Genomic DNA, 22,994 nt, shown 5'->3' with positions numbered 1-22,994 from the left:
AACCTAGAGAGGAACCAGGCTATAAGGGGTGGCCAGTCCTCTTCTGGCTGTGCAGAATGATATTAAAACAGAACATGTCAAGATGTTAAAATGTTAAAATGTTCATAAATACCAGCATGGTCAAATATTAATCATAGTAGTTGTCGAGGGTGCAACAACACGTCCGGTGAACGGTCGGTTCCATAGCCGCAGGCAGAACAGTTGAAACTGGACACACATGGCCAGGTGGACTGGGGACAGCAAGGATTCATCATACCAGGTAGTCCTGAGGCATGGTCCCTAGGGCTCAGGTCCTCCGAGAGAAAACAGAAAGAGAGAAGAGAGAATTAGAGAGCATATTTAAATACACACAGGACACCATAAGACAAGAGAAATACTCCAGATGTAACAGACTGACCCTAGCCCCGACACATAAACTACTGCAGCATAAATAATGGAGGCTGAGACGGGGGGATCAAACACTGTGGCCCCATCCGATGATACCCCCGGACGGGCCAAGCAGGCAGGATATAACCCCACCCACTTTGCCCAAAGCACAGCCCCCACACCACTAGAGGGATGTCTCCAACCACCAACTTACCGTCCTAAAACAAGGCAGTTAGCCCCAACACTCCCTGGCACAGCCCACGGGGGGCGCCAGCCCAGACAGGAAGACCACTCAGTGACTCAACCCCCCTCAAGTGGCGCACCCCCTCCCATGGGCGGCATGGAAAACACCAGTAGGCCAGTGACTCAGCCCCTGTAAAAGGGTTGAGGCAGAGAATCCCAGTGGAAAGAGGGAACCGGCAAGGCAGAGACAGCAAGGCGGTTCGTTGCTCCAGCCTTTCCGTTCACCTTCACACTCCTGGGCCAACTATGCTTAATCATAGACCTACTGAAGGGATAAGTCTTCAGTAAAGACTTAAAGGTTGAGACTGAGTCTGCGTCTCTCACATTGGTAGGCAACCATTCCATAAAAATGGAGCTCTATAGGAAACGCCCTACCTCCAGCCGTTTGCTTAGAAATTCTAGGGACAATTAGGGGGCCTGCTTTTTGTGACCGTGGCGTGCGTGTCGGGTATGTGCGGCAGGACCAAATCGGAAAGATAGGTAGGAGCAAGCCCATGTAATACTTTGTGGGTTAGCAGTAAAACCTTGAAATCAGCCCTTGCCTTAACAGGAAGCCAGTGTAGGGAGGCTAGCACTGGAGTAATATGATCAAATTTTTTGGTTCTAGTCAGGATTCTCGCAGCCGTATTTAGCACTAACTGAAGTTTATTTAGTGCTTTATCCGGGTAGCCGGAAAGTAGAGGCATTGCAGTAGTCCAGCCTAGAAGTAACAAAACATGGATAAATTTTTTTTCTGCGTCATTTTTGGATAGACAATTTCAGATTTTTGCAATGTTACGTAGATGGAAAAAAGCTGTCCTTGAAACATCTTGATATGTTCTTCAAAAGAGATCAGGGTCCAGTCGCTGAGGTCCTTCACAGTTTTATTTGAGGCGACTGTACAACCATCCAGATTATTGTCAGATTCAACAGAAGATCTCTTTGTTTCTTGGGACCTAAACAAGCATCTCTGTTTTGTCCGAGTTTAAAAGTAGAAAGTTTGCAGCCATCCACTTCTTTATGTCTGAAACACAGGCTTCTAGCGAGGGGCAATTTTGGGGCTTCACCATGTTTCATTGAAATGAACAGCTGTGTGTCGTCCGCATAGCAGTGAAATTTAACATTATGTTTTCGAATACATCCCCAAGAGGTAAAATATATATGAAAACAATAGTGGTCCTAAAGCGAACCTTGAGGAACACCGAAATTTACAATTGATTTGTCAGAGGACAAACCATTCACAGAGACAAACTGATATCTTTCCGACAGATAAATCTAAAACAGGCCAGCACTTGTCCATGTAGACCAATTTGGGTTTCCAATCTCTCCAAAAGAATGTGGTGATCGATGGTATCAAAAGCGGCACTAAGCTCTAGGAGCCCGAGGACAGATGCAGAGCCTCGGTCTGGCGTCATTAAAGGTCATTTACCACCTTCACAAGTGCAGTCTCAGTTCTATGAGTGGGGTCTAAAACCAGACTGAGCGTTTCGTATCCATTGTTTGTCTTCAGGAAGGCAGTGAGTTGCTGTGCAACAGCTTTTTCTAAAATTTTTGAGAGGAATGGAAGATTCGATATAGGCCGATAGTTTTTATAATTTCTGGATCAAGATTCGCTTTTTCAAGAGAGGCTTTATTACTGCCACTTTTAGTGAGCTTGGTACACATCCGGTGGATAGAGAGCCGTTTATTATGTTCAACATGGGACGCCAAGCACAGGAAGCAGCTCTTTCAGTAGTTTAGTTGGAATAGGGTCCAGTTGCAGCTTGAGGGTTTGGAGGCCATGATTATTTTCATCATTGCGTCAAGAGATATAGTACTAAAACACTTTAGTATCTCCCTTGATCCTAGTCCTGGCAAGTTGTGTAGACTCAGGACAATGGAGCTTTGGAGGAATACCCAGATTTAAAGAGGAGTCTGTAATTTGCTTTCTAATGATCATGATCTTTTCCTCCAAAAGTTCATAAATGTATTACTGCTGAAGTGAAAGCCATCCTCCATTTTGCGAAGGCTGCTTTTTAGTTAGCTTTGCAACAGTATCAAAAAGAAATTTCGGATTGTTCTTATTTTCCTCAATTAAGTTGGAAAAATAGGATGATCGAGCAGCAGTAAGGGCTCTTCGATACTGCGGTACTGTCTTTCCAAGCTAGTCGGAAGACTTCCAGTTTGGTGTGGCGCCATTTCCGTTCCAATTTTCTGAAGCTTGCTTCAGGCTCGTGTATTTTCTGTATACCAGGGAGCTAGTTTCTTATAGATGTTTTTAGATTTTGGGGGTGCAACTGCATCTGGGGTATTGCCAATTAAATTGAGTTCCTCGGTTAGGTGGTTAACTGATTTTTTGTCCTCTGACGTCCTTGGGTAGGCAGAGGCAGTCTGGGGCATCAAGGAATCTTTGGGTTGTCTGAGAATTTATATCACGACTTTTAATCTCCTTGGTTGGGGTCTGAGCAGATTATTTGTTGCAATTGCAAGCGTAATAAAATGGTGGTCCGATAGTCCAGGATTATGAGGAAAAACATTTAGATCCACAACATTTTATTCCATGGGACAAAACTAGGTCAGAGTATGACTGTGGCGGTGAGTAGGTCCAGAGACATGTTGGACAAAACCCACTGAGTCGATGATGGCTCCGAAAGCCTTTTGGAGTGGGTCTGTGGACTTTTCCGTGTGAATGTTAAAGTCACCAAAAATTAGAATATTATCTGCTATGACTACAAGATCCGATAAGAATTCAGGGAACTCAGTGAGGAACACTGCATATGGCCCAGGAGGCCTGTAAACAGTAGCTATAAAAAGTGAGTGAGTAGGCTGCATAGAATTTCATGACTAGAAGCTCAAAGGCAAAACGTCATTGTTTTTTTTTGTAAATTGAAATTTGCTATCGTAAATGTTAGCTAACACCTCCCGCCTTTGCCGGTGCCCGGGGGTATGGTCACTAGTGTAACCAGGGGTGAGGCCTCATTTAACACAGTAAATTCATCAGGCTTAAGCCATGTTTCAGTCAGGCCAATCACATCAAGATTATTATCAGTGATTAGTTCATTGACTATAACTGCCTTGGAAGTGAGGGATCTAACATTAAGTAACCCAATTTTGAGATGTGAGGTATCACAATCTCTTTCAATAATGGCAGGAATGGAGGAGGTCTTTATACTAGTGAGATTGCTAGCGAACACCGCCATTTTTAATTTTGCCCAACCTAGATCGAGGGCACAGACACGGTCTCAATGGGGAAAGCTGAGCTGACTACGCTGACTGTGCTAGTGGCAGACTCCACTAAGCTGGCAGGCTGGCTAACAGCCTGCTGCCTGGCCTGCACCCTATTTCATTGTGGAGCTAGAGGAGTTAGAGCCCTGTCTATGTTCGTAGATAAGATGAGAGCACCCCTCCAGCTAGGATGGAGTCCGTCACTCCTCAACAGGCCAGGCTTGGTCCTGTTTGTGGGTGAGTCCCAGAAAGAGGGCCAATTATCTACAAATTCTATCTTTTGGGAGGGGCAGAAAACAGTTTTCAACCAGCGATTGAGTTGTGAGACTCTGCTGTTGTGAGACTCTGCTGAGACTCTGCCAGAGACAATTAATCGATGCCGACACATCTTTCTAGCTGATTTACACGCTGAAGCTATGTTGCGCTTGGTGACCTCTGACTGTTTCATCCTAACATCGTTGGTGCCGACGTGGATAACAATATCTCTCTACACTCGCCAGTTTTAGCTTTAGCCAGCACCGTCTTTAGATTAGCCTTAACGTCGGTTGCCCTGCCCCCTGGTAAACAGTGTATGATCGCTGGATGATTAGTTTTAAGTCTAATACTGCGGGTAATGGAGTCGCCAATGACTAGGGTTTTCAATTTGTCAGAGCTAATGGTGGGAGCCATCGCGTCTCAGACCCCCCAACGGGAGGAGTAGAGACCAGAGAAGTCTCGGCCTCCGACTCCGACTCGCTTAATGGGGAGAACCGGTTGAAAGTTTCTGTCGGCTGAATAAGCGACACCGGTTGAGCATTCCTACAGCGTTTCCCTCCAGAAGCCATGAGAAAGATGTCCGGCTGCGGGGACCGTGCGAGGGGTTTATACTAACGTTACTATCTGTACTTACTGGTGGCACAGACGCTGTTTCATCCTTTCCTACACTGAAATTACACTTGCCTAACGATCGCGTCTGAAGCTGGGCTTGCAGCACAGCTATCCTTGCCGTAAGGCGATCGTTCTCCTGTATATTATAAGTACAACGACTGCAATTAGAAGGCATCATGTTAATGTTACTTAGCTTCGGCTGTTTGAAGTCCTGACGAACCATGTCCAGATAAAACCTCCGGGGTGAAAAAGTTGAATGAAAAAAGTTGAGTGAGGGAAAAAGTAAAAATATACGGTAATGAAAAAGTAAAAAACCATCAGGTAGCAAAGTAAGATCGGCAACAAAACGCACAGCAGCGTAAACAAGTCTGCAAGTTGTGACCGGAAACAGGAAACCATCCTTACCTAAGTTCGAGACCTCAGCTGAATCTTGTAATGAAAGTGTGGCTGTTGAACAATTTGAGGAGACTAAATAACTTGGTGTTACCTTAGATTGTAAACTGGTATGGTCAAAACACATAGATTCAATGGTTATAAAGATTTTTTATTATTTTTATTTCACCTTTATTTAACCAGGTAGGCTAGTTGAGAACAAGTTCTCATTTACAACTGCGACCTGGCCAAGATAAAGCAAAGCAGTGCGACACAAACAACACAGAGTTACACATGGAATAAACAAGCGTACAGTCAATAACACAATAGAAACAAAGAAAGTCTATATATAGTGTGTGCAAATGGCGTGAGCAGGTAAGGCAATAAATACGCCATGGTAGCGAAGTAATTACAATTTAGAAAATTAACACTGGAGAGATAAATGTGCAGATGATGATGTGCAAGTAGAAATACTGGTGTGCAAAAGAGCAGAAAAGTAAATAAAAACAATTTGGGGATGAGGTAGGTAGATTGGATGGGCTATATACAGATGGGCTATGTACAGCTGCATCGATCACTAAGCTGCTCAGATAGCTGATGTGTAAAGTTAGTGAGGGAAATATAAGATGGCGAGAGGTATGTCCATAATAAAGAGATGCTCTGCTTTTCGACACCACACTCCAAACAGTCCTGCAGACTCTAATTTTGTCTTGATTATTGTCCAATCATGTGGTCAAGTGCTGCAAAGAAAGACCTAGTTAAGCTGCAGCTGGCCCAGAACAGAGCGGCACGTCTTACTCTTCATTGTATTCAGAGGGCTGATATAAATGCTATGCATGCCAGTCTCTCTTGGCTAAGAGTTGAGAGAGTCTGACTGCATCACTTCTTCTTTTTTAGAAGAAACATTCATATGTTGCAAATTCTAAATGGTTTCCATAGTCAACTTACACAGCTTTGACGCACACACTTACCCTACCAGACATGCTACCAGGGGTCTTTTCACAGTCCCCAAATCCAAAACAAAATCAAGAAAGCATACAGTATTATATAGTGCCATTATTGCATGAAACTCACTTCCATCTCATTTTTCTCAAATGAACAGCAAACCTGTTTTCAAAAACAAGTAAAGCAACGCCTCGCCCCTATCTTGACCTAGATTTTTTTTGTGCATATATTGACATGTAGGCTATGTGTGACGTTTTTAAATTAATTAGTTCTGTCCTTGAGCTGTTCTTGTCTATTAATGTTCTGTATTATGTAATATTACATGTTTTGTGTGGACCACAGGAAGAGTAGCTGCTGCTTTTGTTAACAGCAAATGGGGATCCTAATAAAATACAAAAAAATAACTTCCTTTATGTCGACACTCTAATCAAAAAAAGGATGTGGTTTTTGGATGATCCCCTACTTTGCATGTCATTGATCCATGTCTTGCGTGACAGATCATCATCATCATCATTGATCCACTATCAACACTACAATTAAAAAAAATGTCTCAGATAACCCCAAGGGATTGTTGTTAGAATGAAACAGTGGTTTTTGTGAAAGTCTGTTTATTTGTCAAATAAAAATATATTTCCTCTAATATAGTAATATCTAAGTCAACATTTTTTACATTTTAGTCATTTAGCAGACGCTCTTTTCCAGAGCGACTTACAGTAGTGATTGCATACATTTCATTTAATTTCATGCATTATTTTTTTTTGTTGTACTAGTCAACACACCTACTCAGTGCAGCCAGAAGATCAAACAAACGATTGTTAAAGTTATGGTAATTTTAAGGTAATTGTTTTTAAATCTAAACAGCAGTCAACAACATGGTAGACTCCTAAGTCTTGTACGCAGTGGAGGGTAAGCACTATTTCCTCACATTTTGTATTTTTCACAAAAATGTAGCCACCAATCATGGGAAAATAATAAGGAAATATAGGGAGCGTTACTGTATTCCCAACGAATGGCGTTTAACCACCTATTTTTTTTTATTACATCACTGGTTGTATGAATTACTCCAGATAATGAGGATGACGATGAAGCTGAAGGTGATGAAGATGCAGTAGATGCCAAACAGCAGCCGGTCGAGGATGTAGCCCACCTGCATCCAGTCCTGGGAGATCTGGTTCCCGTCCACATGCTGGGCCACATGGAGGCGGATGGACTGCAGGTCATTGCCCAGATTCCTCAGCTCCTCCAGGGCTGGATCGCCTGCCTCTGCCCACTCTTACCTGCCCTTTTTCCTCTTGTCCCCTCTCCCCCACGAGAGGAAGGGGAGAAAAGAGAAAATTTTTTTTCCAACCAACAAACGAGAGAATATAATTATCGCTGGGGAAATAAAAAACTTTCCTTACAAAATGCCGGCAAACATTTCTCAAGGTGATACCTGCATTTATGTTACTGTTCAGGCCTGTGATTGAATGCTTTCACTATATTGCTTTGGGTTTGGCAAGACAAGACAAGGTTCTGCTAATTGCATGAAAGTCTGTGTAATTGTAACTCCCTGGAAGGATCAGATCAGGGGTACCTCCTGCAACTGGATTGCGGATGATCTTGTCCTCTCTGGATTTCTGAGGCAGCCAGACAAGGTTGCCCATGAAGCGCAGGACGAGCACTCGGACCCAGCCAGGCACTGGGTGGAAGTTACTGGAGCCAACCAGAAGGTTGGTGATGAGAATAGTCTCCAGCAGGCTGGCCACCATCAGAGCCAAGCAGATGGCGAAGAACACATCTGCATGGGTGGGAGGGGGAGGAGGTGAAGAGAGGAACATATTCAGCCACTCTTAGGAGGACAAAGGAAGAGGACTTCAAAAAAGACACTTCCCCCTAACCAGCTAATCCAATAACACAAGTAAACATCTACCTCTACATTTATGACTCACGACAAAAATGGTGCTTCCAGTACACATGTTTTCATACTTATCAATGGTATGGTGCTTCCTGTAACGGGCAGCAGGTCATTCACGATGAGCAGGAAGACGGAGTAGCCAAAAATAAGACTCATCTTGAAGGAGGAGCGGTCCACGTTCTGGGGAGGCAGCAGGAAGCTGAAGAGATCCACAGTGATGAGGAAGAAGCTGGGGATCAGGAGGTTCACCACGTAGAGGGTTGCTCTGCGCCTCAGGACAATCTACAGTTCAGAGACACAACAGTCAATGACAACCTTCAAGGGTGATCTGGAGTTTTGCAATATATTCCCATTTCAGACAAGACAAAGCCATAATTAGCTGGGTTAGCATCCTATGTGTGAAACATGAAGTACTCTCTGAAACAATAGTTATGCTAGAAATATGGAGAACTCAACGTTCCGTGGTAGTAGAGCCAAATTAATGGCATCTGAGAAATTGCGGTGCTTTGGATTCATACGTAGAAGTAGAGCTCATCAAAGGGGTTGCTTTCTCCCTGATCGAGTGCTGATAAATTGAACTTGCTGGATTTGATGTCCATCAGCTCCCACTCCCCTTCAGTGGACAACACGCTAATGGAGCGTTTCAGGATGTCCTCCACCTTCTTCCCTAAGATAATCCTTATGTCCGACACTGCAGGGAGATAAAGGAATGGGACATCCTGGGATGAATGGGCTGAACCTATATGGAAGCAGAACATGATCTGTACTGAGGGATTGGTAAACTTGGGCCTAATACCAAACAGGTACTTGGTTGACACTGAGTAATATATCAAAAACTTCAATGGACTCGGTGGACAACCCTGTTTCATACCTATCATTAAGATTTCAAGAGAGAGTCAGGATGTTTTTTTGGGAGAGAAGGAGCGATGGGTTTGGCATAGGATCATTATGTTCAAGTAAGTCCTAAAGCGTGGTGGCATTGACATCTTACTGTGATGGATGTAGGAGTTGAAGGTGAAGGTGCAGTTCTGGATGTCAAAGGGAAGGTGTAGATCTCCAGGTTACAGGAGCTAACCACTCTAACAGGTTCGGCGTCTCGCACTTTACCAGTATGCTTAATGTACACATAAGGGACGATGGGAGCTCTGTTTTCATCCATACTGTAAGACAGGGTGAAATAGGGGACAATTTCAAACCATGGGCCTGATATAAATCATATGTTTTATATTTTTTAATAGTGACTGAATCAGTTACAAGTGCAATCAAAAGGGACAGAATTAATATGTTTGTAAGGATATCCTTCCCCCCCACAATTATAATAAGCATAATACAAACATCCCTATCAAAACTTGTCTGTTTTAGAGAGATATATGATTTTTTGCAAGGGCTATTTTATATCCTATGCGTAAAACATGAAGTACTCTCTGAAACAATAGTAATGCTAGAAATATAGAGATCTCAACGTTCGGTGTAGTAGAGCCAAATGAATGGCGTCTGAGTAATTGCAGTGCTTTGTTTCATGCATGTTAACATTAGAAGCCTCCTCCCTAAGTTTGTTTTATTCGCTGCCTTAGCACACTCTGCCAACCCGGATGTCCAAGCCGTGTCTGAATCCTGGCTTAGGAAGACCACCAAAACCCCTGAAATTTCCATCGTTAACTATAACATTTTCTGACAAGATAGAACTGCCAAAGGGGACGGAGTTGCAATCTACTGCAGAGCTAGCCTGCAGAGTTCTGTCTTACTATCCAGGTCTGTGCCCAAACAATGAGCTTCTACTTTTAAAAATCCACCTTTCCAGAAATAAGTCTCTCAACGTTGCCGCTTGCTATAGACCACCTTCTGCTCCCAGCTGTGCCCTGGACACCAAATGTGAATTTATTGCCCCCAACTATCTTCAGAGCTTGTGCTGTTAGGTGACCTAAACTGGGACATGCTTAAAACCCCGGCCATCCTACAATCTAAGCTTGATGCCCTCAATCTCACACAAATTATCAATGAACCTACTAGGTACAACCCCAAATCCGTAAACACGGGCACCCTCATAGATATCATCCTAACCAACCTGCCCTCCAAATACACCTCTGCTGTCTTCAACCAGGATCTCAGCGATCACTGCCTCATTGCCTGCGTCTGTAATGGGTCTGCGGTCAAATGACCACCCCTCATCACTGTCAAGCGCTCCCTAAAACACTTCAGCGAGCTTCCTATTTCGCAACAAAGCCTCATTCACTCATGCTGCCAAACATACCCTCGTAAAACTGATTTGCCGATTTCATATACAAAATAGCCTCCAACACTCTACTCAGCAAATTGGATGCAGTCTATCACAGTGCCATCCGTTTTGTCACCAAAGCCCCATACACTACCCACCACTGCGACCTATATGCTCTCGTTGGCTGGCCCTCGCTTCATATTCGTCGCCAAACCCACTGGCTCCAGGTCATCTATAAGTCTTTGCTAGGTAAAGCCCCGCCTTATCTCAGCTCACTGGTCACCATAGCAGCACCCACCCGTAGCACACTCTCCAGCACGTATATTTCACTGGTCATCCCCAAAGCCAGTTCCTACTTTGGCCGCCTTTCCTTCCAGTTCTCTGCTGCCAATGACTGGAACGAACTGCAAAAATCATATCTCCCTCACTAGCTTTCAGCACCAGCTGTCAGAACAGCTCACAGATCACTGCACCTGTACATAGCTCATCTGTAAATAGCCCATCCAACTACCTCATCCCCATATTGCTATTTTTTTTGTTGCTCTTTTGCACCCCAGTATCTCTACTTGCACATCATCATCTGCACATCTATCACTCCTGTGTTTAATTGCTATATTGTAATTATTTTGCCACTATGGCCTATTTATTGCCTTACCTCCCTTATCCTACCTAATTTGCACACATTGAATATAGACTTTTTCTGTTGAATTTTTGACTGTATGTTTGTTTATTCCATGTGTAACTGTGTTGTTGTTTGTGTCGCACTGCTTTGTTTAATCTTGGCCAGGTCGAAGTTGTAGATGAGAACTTGTTCTCAACTAGCCTACCTGGTTAAATAAAAATATATATATAAAAAATACATATATATTTGAGATTCTTCAATGTAGCCACCCTTTGCCTTGACAGCTTTGCAGAAAGTTGTTAAAACATCCCTGTTAGTGAGCATTTATCCTTTGACTAGGTAATCCATCCACCTGACACATGTGGCATATCAAGAAGCTGATTATACAGCATGATTATTACACAGGTGCACCTTGTGCTGGGGACAATAAAGGGCCACTGTAAAATGTGCAGTTTTGTCACAAGACAAATTTCAAATCTCTCAATTTTTGAGGGAGCGTGCAATTGGCATGCTGACTGCAGGAATGTCCACCAGAGCTGTTGGCAGAGAATTTAATGTTAATTTCTCTACCATAAGCTGCCTCCAACGTCATTTTAGAGAATTTGGCAGTACGTCCAACCGGCCACACAAGCGCAGACCATGTGTATGGCGTTGTGAGGGCTAGTGGTTTCCTGATGTCAACATTGTGAACAGAGTGCCCTATGGTGACGGTGCGGTTAAGGTATGCGCAGGCATAACCTACAGAAAACGAACACAACTGCATTTGATCATTTATCAATTTGAATGCACAAAAGTACCGCAACAACATCCTGAGACCCATTTTGTATGTTTTTTTTAATATATACATATCTGTATTCCCAATCTTGTGAAATCCATAGATTAGGGCCTAATGAAATTATTTAAATTGACTGATTTCCTCATATGAACTGTAACTCAGTAAAATCGTTGCAATTATATTTCTGTTCAGTGTATATTGAATCAGTTTTTGTGCCAAAAAAAAAAAAAAAAGTTCAATGTGGGTCAAAAAAATGATACATTGCCTGATCTTTCTTTTGTCTCTCAGATATAGGAAAGAGACTAAAACTAACTTCCTTTTCATAAATGTTTTGCTATGTGTTTTTTCATGTATTCATCTGTTACTCACTGTGTTTCTATGGGCTAATAGCAGTAAGACCAAATCCAATGTTTCATCCAAAAAATAAGTATATGGTATCTATATAGACTATAGAGATGTTTAACTCACAATTCATTGATTACCACATCTGGTGACCAGAACCTTTCCCTGGGGAGAGAAATATTGGCAGAGCCGCATTGGACTGGGTCCCAGATGAAAAATTCATTCTCCCATTCCTGAAACAACACATTAGCAACAATACAATATGTTTGGAAGAAGTCTGGAAGCAGCACTCAAAATGATAATATGATGTTTAGGATTGTTCTACAGTCAAAGATAAAATATATATATTTGGTTAAAACTAAAAAATATCACTATTGCTATCCAGTACATATTGGTGCCCTAACAAATATGAAGTAATGTGAAGTAACGTCCTTAACACAGGTGCTGTAGGAGAATGAGAAACCAAAGAGCACATTGAAAATGACGCCCATACACTATGTACGTATACTTCCAAAAATAATAAAATAATACGCTCACCTTCACCAGCCAAATGTAGGTGTACAACAGTTGTGCTTTTTCTTCCTGAAAAGAGAATTACTTTTTGTTGTCGGATATAAAGTAAAGGAAATAAAGCCACATTTTACATAGATCTACGAAACATGATGTGGAGGAACATTCAGAACAATATAGCTGTAACAACTGTCTTCAAAAATGGACCAAGGCGCAGCAGGTATGTGGATACTCATATTTTAATTCCAAAAAGGAGTAAAGCATCCACCAGACAAAAACAATACACAAGACAGGCACAGTCTTACAGGCACACAAAACGCAATGCAAGAACAACTACCCACAACCCCAAAGAAAAAAACACACACTCCTATATAGGACTCCCAATCAAAGGCAACTCAACACACCTGCCTTCAATTGGGAGTCCCAATCACCAACACAACACTTAACACACAAAAAACCTGCCACGTCCTGACCAAAACTAATACAATACCTCCCTCTGCTGGTCAGGATGTGACAATAGCACATGTCAAATACCTTGATGGATTTAATGGTATGTCTCTTCAGGTGAACTAGTTGAAAGGGATACCATGCTGTCCTACTACTCCTTACCACACCCAGGATGCCGTAGAGAGTGAAGTGCATGCTGATGTTGGTGGGGGTTGAGAGGTTCATGACAGGTCGTATGGAGTACAACTTCATGACGTTCTCCAGGGCGGCCAGAAGGGATATGGTGTTGGGGTTGGTGCAGTTCACCACTATCTTACATCTCAGGCCTGGTGCTGGGGGAACAATGGCAACCATGGTGCTTTATATTGTGGTTTTGATATGGTCCTGTGTTCCTCAGTTAGTAGAACATGGCAGTTGCAACACCAGGGTTGTGGGTTCAATTTCCACTGGGGACCCGTATGGAAATGTATTCACTCACTACTGAATGTTGCTCTGGATACGAGAATCTGATAAATTATGTCAAATATCTGAACATCTTCAGTGAAAAGTCTTTCATTTCGCCAACTAATGGGGATCTAGCATATTGTGATATAATTATTAGAGTCTTGTTTGAATTATGAAGACCTTGCTACTTTTTCATATGATAGTCAAATGAATTGACTGCAAACCCACAAATAAATGATGTTATGAACTTGATCGTTAAGGTATCAGATACCCCAAGTAATATCAAAAAGTAAACATAAAACTAAAGAATAAATTAACTCAAACTATTACTCAAATATAGTATTTTAAGTTGACTTAAATTAGTTGACTTTACTCCTTTTTTCCACGTGTAGAAGCTGTACCTACCCTGTACCATCATGCAGCAGATGATGAACAGAACCTGGTGAAACTGACCGACCATCGTTGAGACTGAAAAGTAATTACAAAAAAATCACTGTTAGGTTCAAAGGTCAAATTGTATTTTAGATGTACAGTCTATTGTTAACTGTATGTTTGATAATTAACACAATGTGTATAACACCATGAATTACTTTAGGAATTCACAACTTAATTTACCTCAAATGACACCGAACAATTGTTTTGACCAATTACAGTAATGCATTGAAGCACAACACACAGACACACAACTTAAGTAATGTAAAACCCCCAGATATTTACCTCCATTTCTGAAAAATCCTTGGCTGCCATCAAACAGCAAGCTGAAAGTTCTTGACCGTTTCGATCCTATGGCTGAAGAACTGTTTAGAGCAACACTTTGTTTCCTAACACCCATCGATGGCACCTCTTCACCAGCTGGAACACATTTTATATATACAGACTAATTTGCATAGTTCAACACTTATGTTGATGTATTGTCATGTCATATCATAAGTTGCTGTTGGAGAATCCACCGAAAATCTTACAGCTCCAGACAATTTTCAACTTTGAACACAATTCTGACACAAATATCTCTGATACCTTAGAAGTGACACAAGGATTCAATGATATTCTTGATTGTGCAATCAAACTAAAGTGTTGTAGAAATGTGGTAGAAATATGACTAGCAACAGAGAAGACCATGAGTGAGATCCATAAACCTTGGGGCAAATGAGGTGGTCAGTAGAGCAGATGAACTCTTGTGGTACAGAGCTACTTTACCTGCAGGTGGTTGGATACAAAACAGGCGTGAGCCACAGTAAATGGCTGTGGTGAAGGGTGAAATTGCCCATAGATGCTGATCCTAAGTCAGTCTATCATTTTCCACTAATGATTACGTTTAGGATTGGGGGAGGAGAAGCTGATCCTAGATCTGTACCTAGGGGACATTTCACCCCAGAGCTGTGGTGTACCAACCTATGCAACAAGTGCAACCAGTGGGCATCGGACGATAGTGTACCACAGCTCTGCAGACTACACGTACTGGGCTATGGAAATGAGCTGGGGGTTCACCTCAGCACACAAAGGAACAGGTGTCCCAATGTCCCCCCATTCAGCTCTCCCACCCAAATAATTTGTTGTATAAATTGAGTTATTTTTTAAATGTAATTTTTATTTCACCTTTATTTAACCAGGTAGGCTAGTTGAGAACAAGTTCTCATTTACAACTGGGAGCAAAGCAGTTCGACACATACAACAACACAGAGTTACACATGGAAAAAACAAACATACAGTCAATAATACAGTAGAAAAAGTATATATACGGTGTGTGCAAATGAGGTAGGATAAGGGAGGTAAGGCGATAAATAGGCCATGGTGGCGAAGTAATTACAATATAGCAATTAAACACTGGAATGGTAGATGTGCAGAAGATGAATGTGCAAGTAGAGATACTGGGGTGCAAAGGAGCACATTTACAGATGGGCTATGTACAGGTGCAGTGATCTGTGAGCTGCTCCGACAGCTGGTGCTTAAAGCTAGTGAGGGAGATAATAGTCTCCAGCTTCAGTGATTTTTGAAGTTCGTTCCAGTCATTGGCAGCAGAGAATTGAAAGGAAAGGCAGCCAAAGGAAGATTTGGCTTTGGGGGTGACCCGTGAGATATACCTGCTAGAGGGCGTGCTACAGGTGGGTGCTGCTATGGTGAACAGTGAGCTGAGATAAGGCGGGGCTTTACCTACCAGAGACTTGTAGATGACCTGGAGCCAGTGGGTTTGACGGCGAGTATGAAGCGAGGGCCAGCCAACGAGAGCGTACAGGTTGCATGAAATGTATGGTAATGTTTATTCTCTGTCCAGCGTCTGATATAATATTTAGGCTGATCATTTAATTCTAGACGGGCGATATTTGAGCCCTGGAATTAGTTCATGACCTAAGGAAAGATGGATGGAGAAAGAGAGAGAGAGAGAGAGAGGGGATGGAGAGCAAAGGAAGAGGGAGATAAAGAGAGAAAGAAAGAGAGAGAATGAGAGTGAGAAATAAATAATGAGATGGTAATAAAGAGAGAAAGAAAGAGAGATGGTAGGAAAGAAAAGGGTAAGAAGAGCACACACATAGGATTAAATGCTATAGTATCAATGGAACCTAAATTACTCAATTGTTATACTGAGTTAAAGTAAAGATTCCTAAATAGAAAATGACTCAAGTAAAATGTGGTCACCAAGTAAAATACTACTTGAGTAAAAGTTTAAAAGTATTTGTTTTTAAATATATGTAAGTATCAAAAGTACAGGGAATTGCTAAAATGTAAAAGTATGAATCATTTCAAATTCCTTATATTAAGCAAACCAGACAGCACAATTTTCTTGTTTTTAGTTATTTACGGATAGCCAGGGGTACACTCCAACACTCAGGCCTAATTTACAAATTTGTGTTTAGTGAGTCCACCAGAACAGAGGATGACCAGGGATGTTCTCTTTATAAGTGTGTGATTTGGACCATTTTCCTGTCAAAATGTACTTTTGGGTGTCAGGGAAAATGTATGAAGTAAAAAGTACATTATTTTCTTTAGTAATGTAGTTAAGTAAAAGTTGGCAAAAATATAAATAGTAAAATAAAGTAGATACACCCCCCCCCCCAAAAAAACTCTTAGGAAGTACTTTAAAGTATTTTTACTTAAGTACTTTACACCACTGTCAATAAGGCCAAGGTTATTCATAAGGGACATTGGCAACATCCAGAAATGACAAAACTCATACCATGCAACATGGTATACTATATTGTGTTAAGTTGATCAAACCTCACCACTCAGCTAATGCTGTAGGCTACGCATCTACAGTATCTCACAAAAGTGAGTACACCCCTCACATTTTTGTAAATATTTTAGTATATTTTTTTCATGTGACAACACTGAAGAAATTACACTTTGCAACAATGTAAAGTAGTGAGTGTACAGCTTGTAACAGTGTAAATTTGCTGTCCCCTCAAAATAACACAACACACAGCCGTTAATTTCTAAACCGCTGGCAACAAATTTGAGTACACCCCTAAGTGAAAATATCCAAATTGGGCCCAAAGTGTCAATATTTTGTGTGGCCACCATCATTTTCCAGCACTGCCTTAACCCTCTTGGGCATGGAGTTCACCAGAGCTTCACAGGTTGCCACTGGAGTCCTCTTCCACTCCTCCATGACGACATCACAGAGCTGGTGGATGTTAGAGACCTTGTGCTCCTCCACCTTCTGTTTGAGGATGCCCCACAGATGCTCAATAGGGTTTAGGTCTGGAGCCATGCTTGGCCAGTCCATCACCTTTACCCTCAGCTTCTTTAGCAAGGCAGTGGTCGTCTTGGAGGTGTGTTTGGAGTCGTTATCATGTTGAAATACTGCCCTGCAGCCCAGTCTCCGAAGGGAGGGGATCATGCTCTGCTTCAGTATGTCACAGTACATGTTGGCATTCATGGTTCCCTCAATGAACTGTAGCTCCCCAGTGCCGGCAGCACTCATGCAGCCCCAGACCATGACACTCCCACCACCATGCTTGACTGTAGGCAAGACACACTTGTCTTTGTACTCCTCACCTGGTTGACGCCACACTCGCTTGACACCATCTGAACCAAATAAGTTTATCTTGGTCTCATCAGACCACAGGACATGGTTCCAGTAATCCATGTCCTTAGTCTGCGGGCTTTCTTGTGCATCATCTTTAGAAGAGGCTTCCTTCTGGGATGACAGCCATGCAGACCAATATGATGCAGTGTGAGGCGTATGGTCTGAGCACTGACAGGCTGACCCCCCACCCCTTCAACCTCTGCAGCAATGCTGGCAGCACTCATACATCTATTTCCCAAAGACAACCTTTGGATATGACGCTGAGCACGTGCACTCAACTTCTTTGGTCGACCATGGCGACATTTTCCAGATTGACTGAGCTTCATGTCTTAAAGTAATGATGGACTGTCGTTTCTCTTTGCTTGTTTGAGCTGTTCTTGCCATTATATGAACTTGGTCTTTTACCAAATATACCAACCCTACCTGTATAGCAACCCTACCTTGTCACAACATAACTGATTGGCTTAAACACATTAAGAAGGAAAGAAATTCCACAAATGAACTTTTAACAAGGCAGACCTGTTAATTGAAATGCATTCCAGGTGACTTCCTCATGAAGCTAGTTGAGACAATGTCAAGAGTGTGCAAAGCTGTCATCGAGGCATAGGGTGGCTACTTTGAATAATCTGTTTTCCATTTTTTTGGTTACTACATGATTCCATAAGTGTTATTTCATAGTTTTGATGTCTTCACTATTATTCTACAATGTAGAAAATACTAAAAATAAAGAAAAAATCTTGATTTAGTAGGTGTGTCCAAACTTTTGACTAGTACTGTATGTTTTATGGCTTTCAACCTCTGACATATTGTGGATTCAGAGCTATCAATCTAATATAACTTAGAGGGTTTTTCTTTAATGGAAGCCTCTCTAATGTCAAACATGTAGGGTGTGGTGTACCACAGGGCAGCTCTCTACTCTTCTATTTTTACCAATGACCTGCCACTGGCATTAAACAAAGCGTTTCAGCAAACACAGCTAATGAAGTGACTGAAACCCTTAACAAGGAGTTGTAGCCAGTTTTGGAATGGGTGGCCAGTAGTAAACTAGAAATGAACATCTCCAAAACTAAGAGCATTGTATGGACCCCAGGAAGATTAGCTGCTTCTTTTGTAACAGCTAATGGTGATCCTAATAACATACCCCAAAATAACTTCCTGTATGTAAACACTCTAATCAAACAAGGATGTGGTTTTTGGATGATCCCCTACTTTGCATGTCATTGATTCATGTCTTGCATGACAGATCTTCATCATCATCATCATTGATCCACCATCAACATTACAATTCAGAAAACATCTCAGATAACCCCAAGGGATTGTTGTTAGTAATGAAACAGTGGTTTCGTGATAGTATGTTTATTTGTCAAAGAAAAATACATTTAATCTAATATAGTAATATATAACTCAACACACCTACTCAGTGCAGCCAGAAAATCAAACAAACAATTGTTAAAGTTATGGTAATTCAAAGGTAATTGTTTTTAAATCTAAACAGCAGTCAACAACATGGTAGACTCCTAAGTCTTGTACGCAGTGGTGTAGTGGAGGGTAACCACTATTACCTCACATTTTGTATTTTACACAAAAATGTAGCCACCTATCATGGGAAAATAATAAGGAAATATAGGGAGCGTTACTTTATTCCCAACGAATGGCGTTTAACCACCTATTTTTTTTAACCAGTACATCACTGGTTGTACGAATTACTCCAGATGCTGAGGATGACGATGAAGCTGAAGGTGATGAAGATGCAGTAAGCGCCAAAAAGCAGCCGGTCGATGATGTAGCCCACCTGCATCCAGTCCTGGGAGATCTGGTTCCCGTCCACATGTTGGGCAACCTGGAGGCAGATGGACTGCAGCTCATTGCCCAGATTCTTCAGTTCCGCCAGGGCTGGATCGCCTGCCTCTGCCCACATCTCACCTGGTTCTCCTTTTTGAACCTGTCTCTCCACCGTCACTGGAGGGCAGACTTTCAAGTCTGTTTCTTAGAGAAAAGAGGGAAGGAAGGGAGAAAGGTGAAATTATGAATATTCCTCCTAAAGACAGAAATTATTGACTTACATGGGAAGTACAATTCTGTCTAAGGTCGGACCTAGTCAAGTGGCTGGAAAAATGTATCAGAGTGATTCCTGCATTTATGATACTGTTCAAGCCTGTGATTGAATGCATTCACTATATTGCTTTGGGTTGGACAAAATAAGGTTCTGAAAGTCTGTGTAATTGTAACTCCCTGGAGGGATCAGATCAGGGGTACCTCCTGCAACTGGATTGAGGATGATCTTGTCCTCTCTTGATTTCTGAGGCAGCCCGACGAGGTTGCCCATGAAGCGCAGGACGAGCACTCGGACCCAGCCAGGCACTGGGTGGAAGTTACTGGAGCCAACCAGGAGGTTGGTGATAAGAATAGTCTCCAGCAGGCTGGCCACCATCAGAGCCAAGCAGATGGCGAAGAACACATCTGCATGGGCGGGAGGAGGAGGAGGGAGGTGAAGAGAGGAACATATTCAGCCACACTTAGGAGGACAAAGGAAGTGGACTTCAAAATGATACTTGACCTAACCAGCTAATCCAATAACACAAAGTAAACATTTACCTATACATGTATTATTTACGACAAAAATGGTGCTTCCAGTACACATGTTTTCATACTCACTTATCAGTGGGATGGTGCTTCCTGTAACGGGCAGCAGGTCATTCACGATGAGCAGGAAGACCGAGTAGCCCAAAATTAGGGTCATCTTGAAGGAGGAGCGGTCCACGTTCTGGGGAGGCAGCAGGAAGCTGAAGAGATCCACAGTGATGAGGAAGCAGCTGGGGATCAGGAGGTTCACCACGTAGAGGGTTGCTCTGCGCCTCAGGACAATCTACAGTTTAGAGATACAACAGTGAATGACAACCTTGAAGTGTGATCTGGCTTGGTGCAGTAGATTCCCATATCAGACAAGACAATGCCATAAATAGCGGGGTTAGCATCCTATGTGTGAAACAGGAAGTACTCTCTGAAACAAAAGTAATGCTAGAAATATAGAGAACTCAACGTTCGGTAGTAGTATAGCCAAATTACTGGCGTCTGAGTAATTGCAGTGCTATGCGGACGACACACAGGTGTACATTTCAATGAAACATGGTGAAGCCCCAAAATTGCCCTCGCTAGAAGCCTGTGTTTCAGACATAAAGAAGTGGATGGCTGCAAACTTTCTACTTTTAAACTCGGACAAAACAGAGATGCTTGTTCTAGGTCCCAAGAAACAAAGAGATCTTCTGTTGAATCTGACAATTAATCTGGATGGTTGTACAGTCGTCTCAAATAAAACTGTGAAGGACCTCGGCGTTACTCTGGACCCTGATGTCTCTTTTAAAGAACATATCAAGACTGTTTCAAGGACAGCTTTTTTCCATCTACGTAACATTGCAAAAATCAGAAACTTTCTGTCCAAAAATGACGCAGAAAAATTATTCCATGCTTTTGTTACTTCTAGGCTGGACTACTGCAATGCTCTACTTTCCGGCTACCCGGATAAAGCACTAAACAAACTTCAGTTAGTGCTAAATACGGCTGCTAGAATCCTGACTAGAACCAAAAAATTTGATCATATTACTCCAGTGCTAGCCTCCCTACACTGGCTTCCTGTTAAGGCAAGGGCTGATTTCAAGGTTTTACTGCTAACCTACAAAGCATTACATGGGTTTGCTCCTACCTATCTTTCCGATTTGGTCCTGCCGTACATACCTACACGTACGCTACGGTCACAAGACGCATGAGCCTCCTAATTGTCCCTAGAATTTCTAAGCAAACGGCTGGAGGTAGGGCTTTCTCCTATAGAGCTCCATTTTTATGGAATGGTCTGCCTACCAATGTGAGAGACGCAGACTCAGTCTCAACCTTTAAGTCTTTACTGAAGACTTATCTCTTCAGTAGGTCCTATGATTAAGTATAGTCTGGCCCACGAGTGTGAAGGTGAACGGAAAGGCTGGAGCAACGAACCGCCCTTGCTGTCTCTGCCTTGCCGGTTCCCCTCTTTCCACGGGGATTCTCTGCCTCTAACCCTTTTACAGGGGCTGAGTCACTGGCTTACTGGTGTTCTTCCATGCTGTCCATAGGAGGGGTGCGTCACTTGAGTGGGTTGAGTCACTGACGTGGTCTTCCTGTCTGGGTTGGCGCCCCCCCTTGGGTTGTGCCATGGCGGAGATCGTTGTGGGCTATACTCGGCCTTGTCTTAGGACGGTAAGTTGGTGGTTGGAGACATCCCTCTAGTGGTGTGGGGGCTGTGCTTTGGCAAAGTGGGTGGGGTTATATCCTGCCTGTTTGGCCCTGTCCGGGGGTATCATCGGATGGGGCCACAGTGTCTTCTGATCCCTCCTGTCTCAGCCTCCAGCCTCCAGCCCTAGGACCATGCCTCAGGACTACCTGGTATGATGACTCCTTGCTGTCCCCAGTCCACCTGGCCGTGCTGCTGCTCCAGTTTCAACTGTTCTGCCTGCGGCTATGGAACCCTGACCTGTTCACCGGACGTGCTTGTTGCACCCTCGACAACTACTATGATTATTATTATTTGACCATGCTGGTCATTTATGAACATTTTAACATCTTGACCATGTTCTGTTTTAATATCCACCCTGCACAGCCAGAAGAGGACTGGCCACCCCTCATAGCCTGGTTCCTCTCTAGGTTTCTTCCTAGGTTTTTGGCCTTTCTAGGGAGTTTTTCCTAGGGAGTTTTTCCTAGCCACCGTGCTTCTTTCACATGCTTTGCTTGCTGTTTGGGGTTTTAGGCTGGGTTTCTGTACAGCACTTTGAGATATCAGCTGATGTACGAAGGGCTATATAAATACATTTGATTTGATTTGATTTGGGTTCTTACATAGAAGCAGAGCTCATCATAGGGGTTGCCTTCTCCCTGATTGAATGTTGATAACTTGAATTTGCTGGATTTGATGTCCATTAGCTCCCACTCCCCTTCAGTGGACAACACGCTCCTGGAGCATTTCAGGATGTCCTCCACCTCCTTCCCTAAGATAATCTTTATGTCCGACACTGCAGGGGAGAAAAAGGAATGGGTCATACTGGGATGAATGGGCTGAACCTATATGGAAGCAAAACATGATCTGAACTGAGGGGATGGTAAACTTGGGCCTAATAGCAAACAGATCCCTTGGTTGACACCGAGTAATATATAAAAAACTTCAATGGACTCAGTGGACAACCCTGTCTCATACCTATCATTTAAGATTGCAAGGGAAAGTCAGGATGTTTTTTTGGGAGAGAAGGAGCGATGGGTTTGGTATAGGATCCTTATGTTCAAGTAAGTCCTAAAGCGTGGTTGCGTTGACGTCTTACCGTGGTGGATGTAGGATCTGAAGGTGAAGGTGCAGTTCTGGACGTCAAAGGGGAAGGTGTAGATCTCCAGGTTACAGGAGCTAACCACTCTAACAGGTTCGGCGTCTCGCACTTTACCAGTATGCTTAATGACCACATAAGGGACGATGGGAGCTCTGTTTTCATCCATACTGTAAGACAGGGTGAAATAGGGGGACAATTTCAAACCATGGGCATGATATAAATCATATGTTTTCTATTTCTTCATCTGGACTGAATCAGTCACTAGTGCAATAAAAAGTGACAGAGTTAGTGTTTGTTAAGATGTCCGCTCCTCTGCCGGAGTCTAATTAGAATAATACAAACATCCCTATCAAAATCTGTCTGTTTAAGCTATGGATTTATATGGCCTATGTCTCAATCCACC

The 22,994-nt window shown here is 42.7% G+C and overlaps 1 protein-coding gene across 1 annotated transcript; it reads right to left on the bottom strand.

Moving 5' to 3' along the window:
- Window positions 1-18,936: 18,936 nt before the first annotated feature.
- Window positions 18,937-22,757, bottom strand: LOC106574176 (5-hydroxytryptamine receptor 3A-like). Its single transcript, XM_045712430.1, has 5 exons — window positions 22,589-22,757; window positions 22,113-22,285; window positions 19,905-20,115; window positions 19,506-19,709; window positions 18,937-19,235 (listed from the first exon to the last, which is right to left on the bottom strand). The coding sequence occupies exons 1-5, from the start codon at window positions 22,755-22,757 to the stop codon at window positions 18,937-18,939; spliced, it is 1,056 nt and encodes a 351-aa protein (XP_045568386.1).
- Between the last annotated feature and the right edge of the window lie 237 nt (window positions 22,758-22,994).

Source organism: Salmo salar, unplaced genomic scaffold, assembly GCF_905237065.1.
Source record: "Salmo salar unplaced genomic scaffold, Ssal_v3.1, whole genome shotgun sequence".
Taxonomy (NCBI): Eukaryota; Metazoa; Chordata; class Actinopteri; order Salmoniformes; family Salmonidae; genus Salmo; species Salmo salar.
This window is presented reverse-complemented; position numbering and strand designations above follow the sequence as displayed.

What these genes read in the sequence shown, in the direction of transcription:
- LOC106574176 (XM_045712430.1), bottom strand. Translation starts at nt 22,757, where the DNA reads ATGGATGAAAACAGAGCTCCCATCGTCCCTTATGTGGTCATTAAGCAT. An exon ending in ATGATGAGCTCTGCTTCTAT is followed by an intron (nt 20,116 to 22,112) that starts GTAAGAACCCAA and finishes TCTAAACTGTAG; the next exon opens with ATTGTCCTGAGGCGCAGAGC. An exon ending in AAGCACCATCCCACTGATAA is followed by an intron (nt 19,710 to 19,904) that starts GTGAGTATGAAA and finishes CCGCCCATGCAG; the next exon opens with ATGTGTTCTTCGCCATCTGC.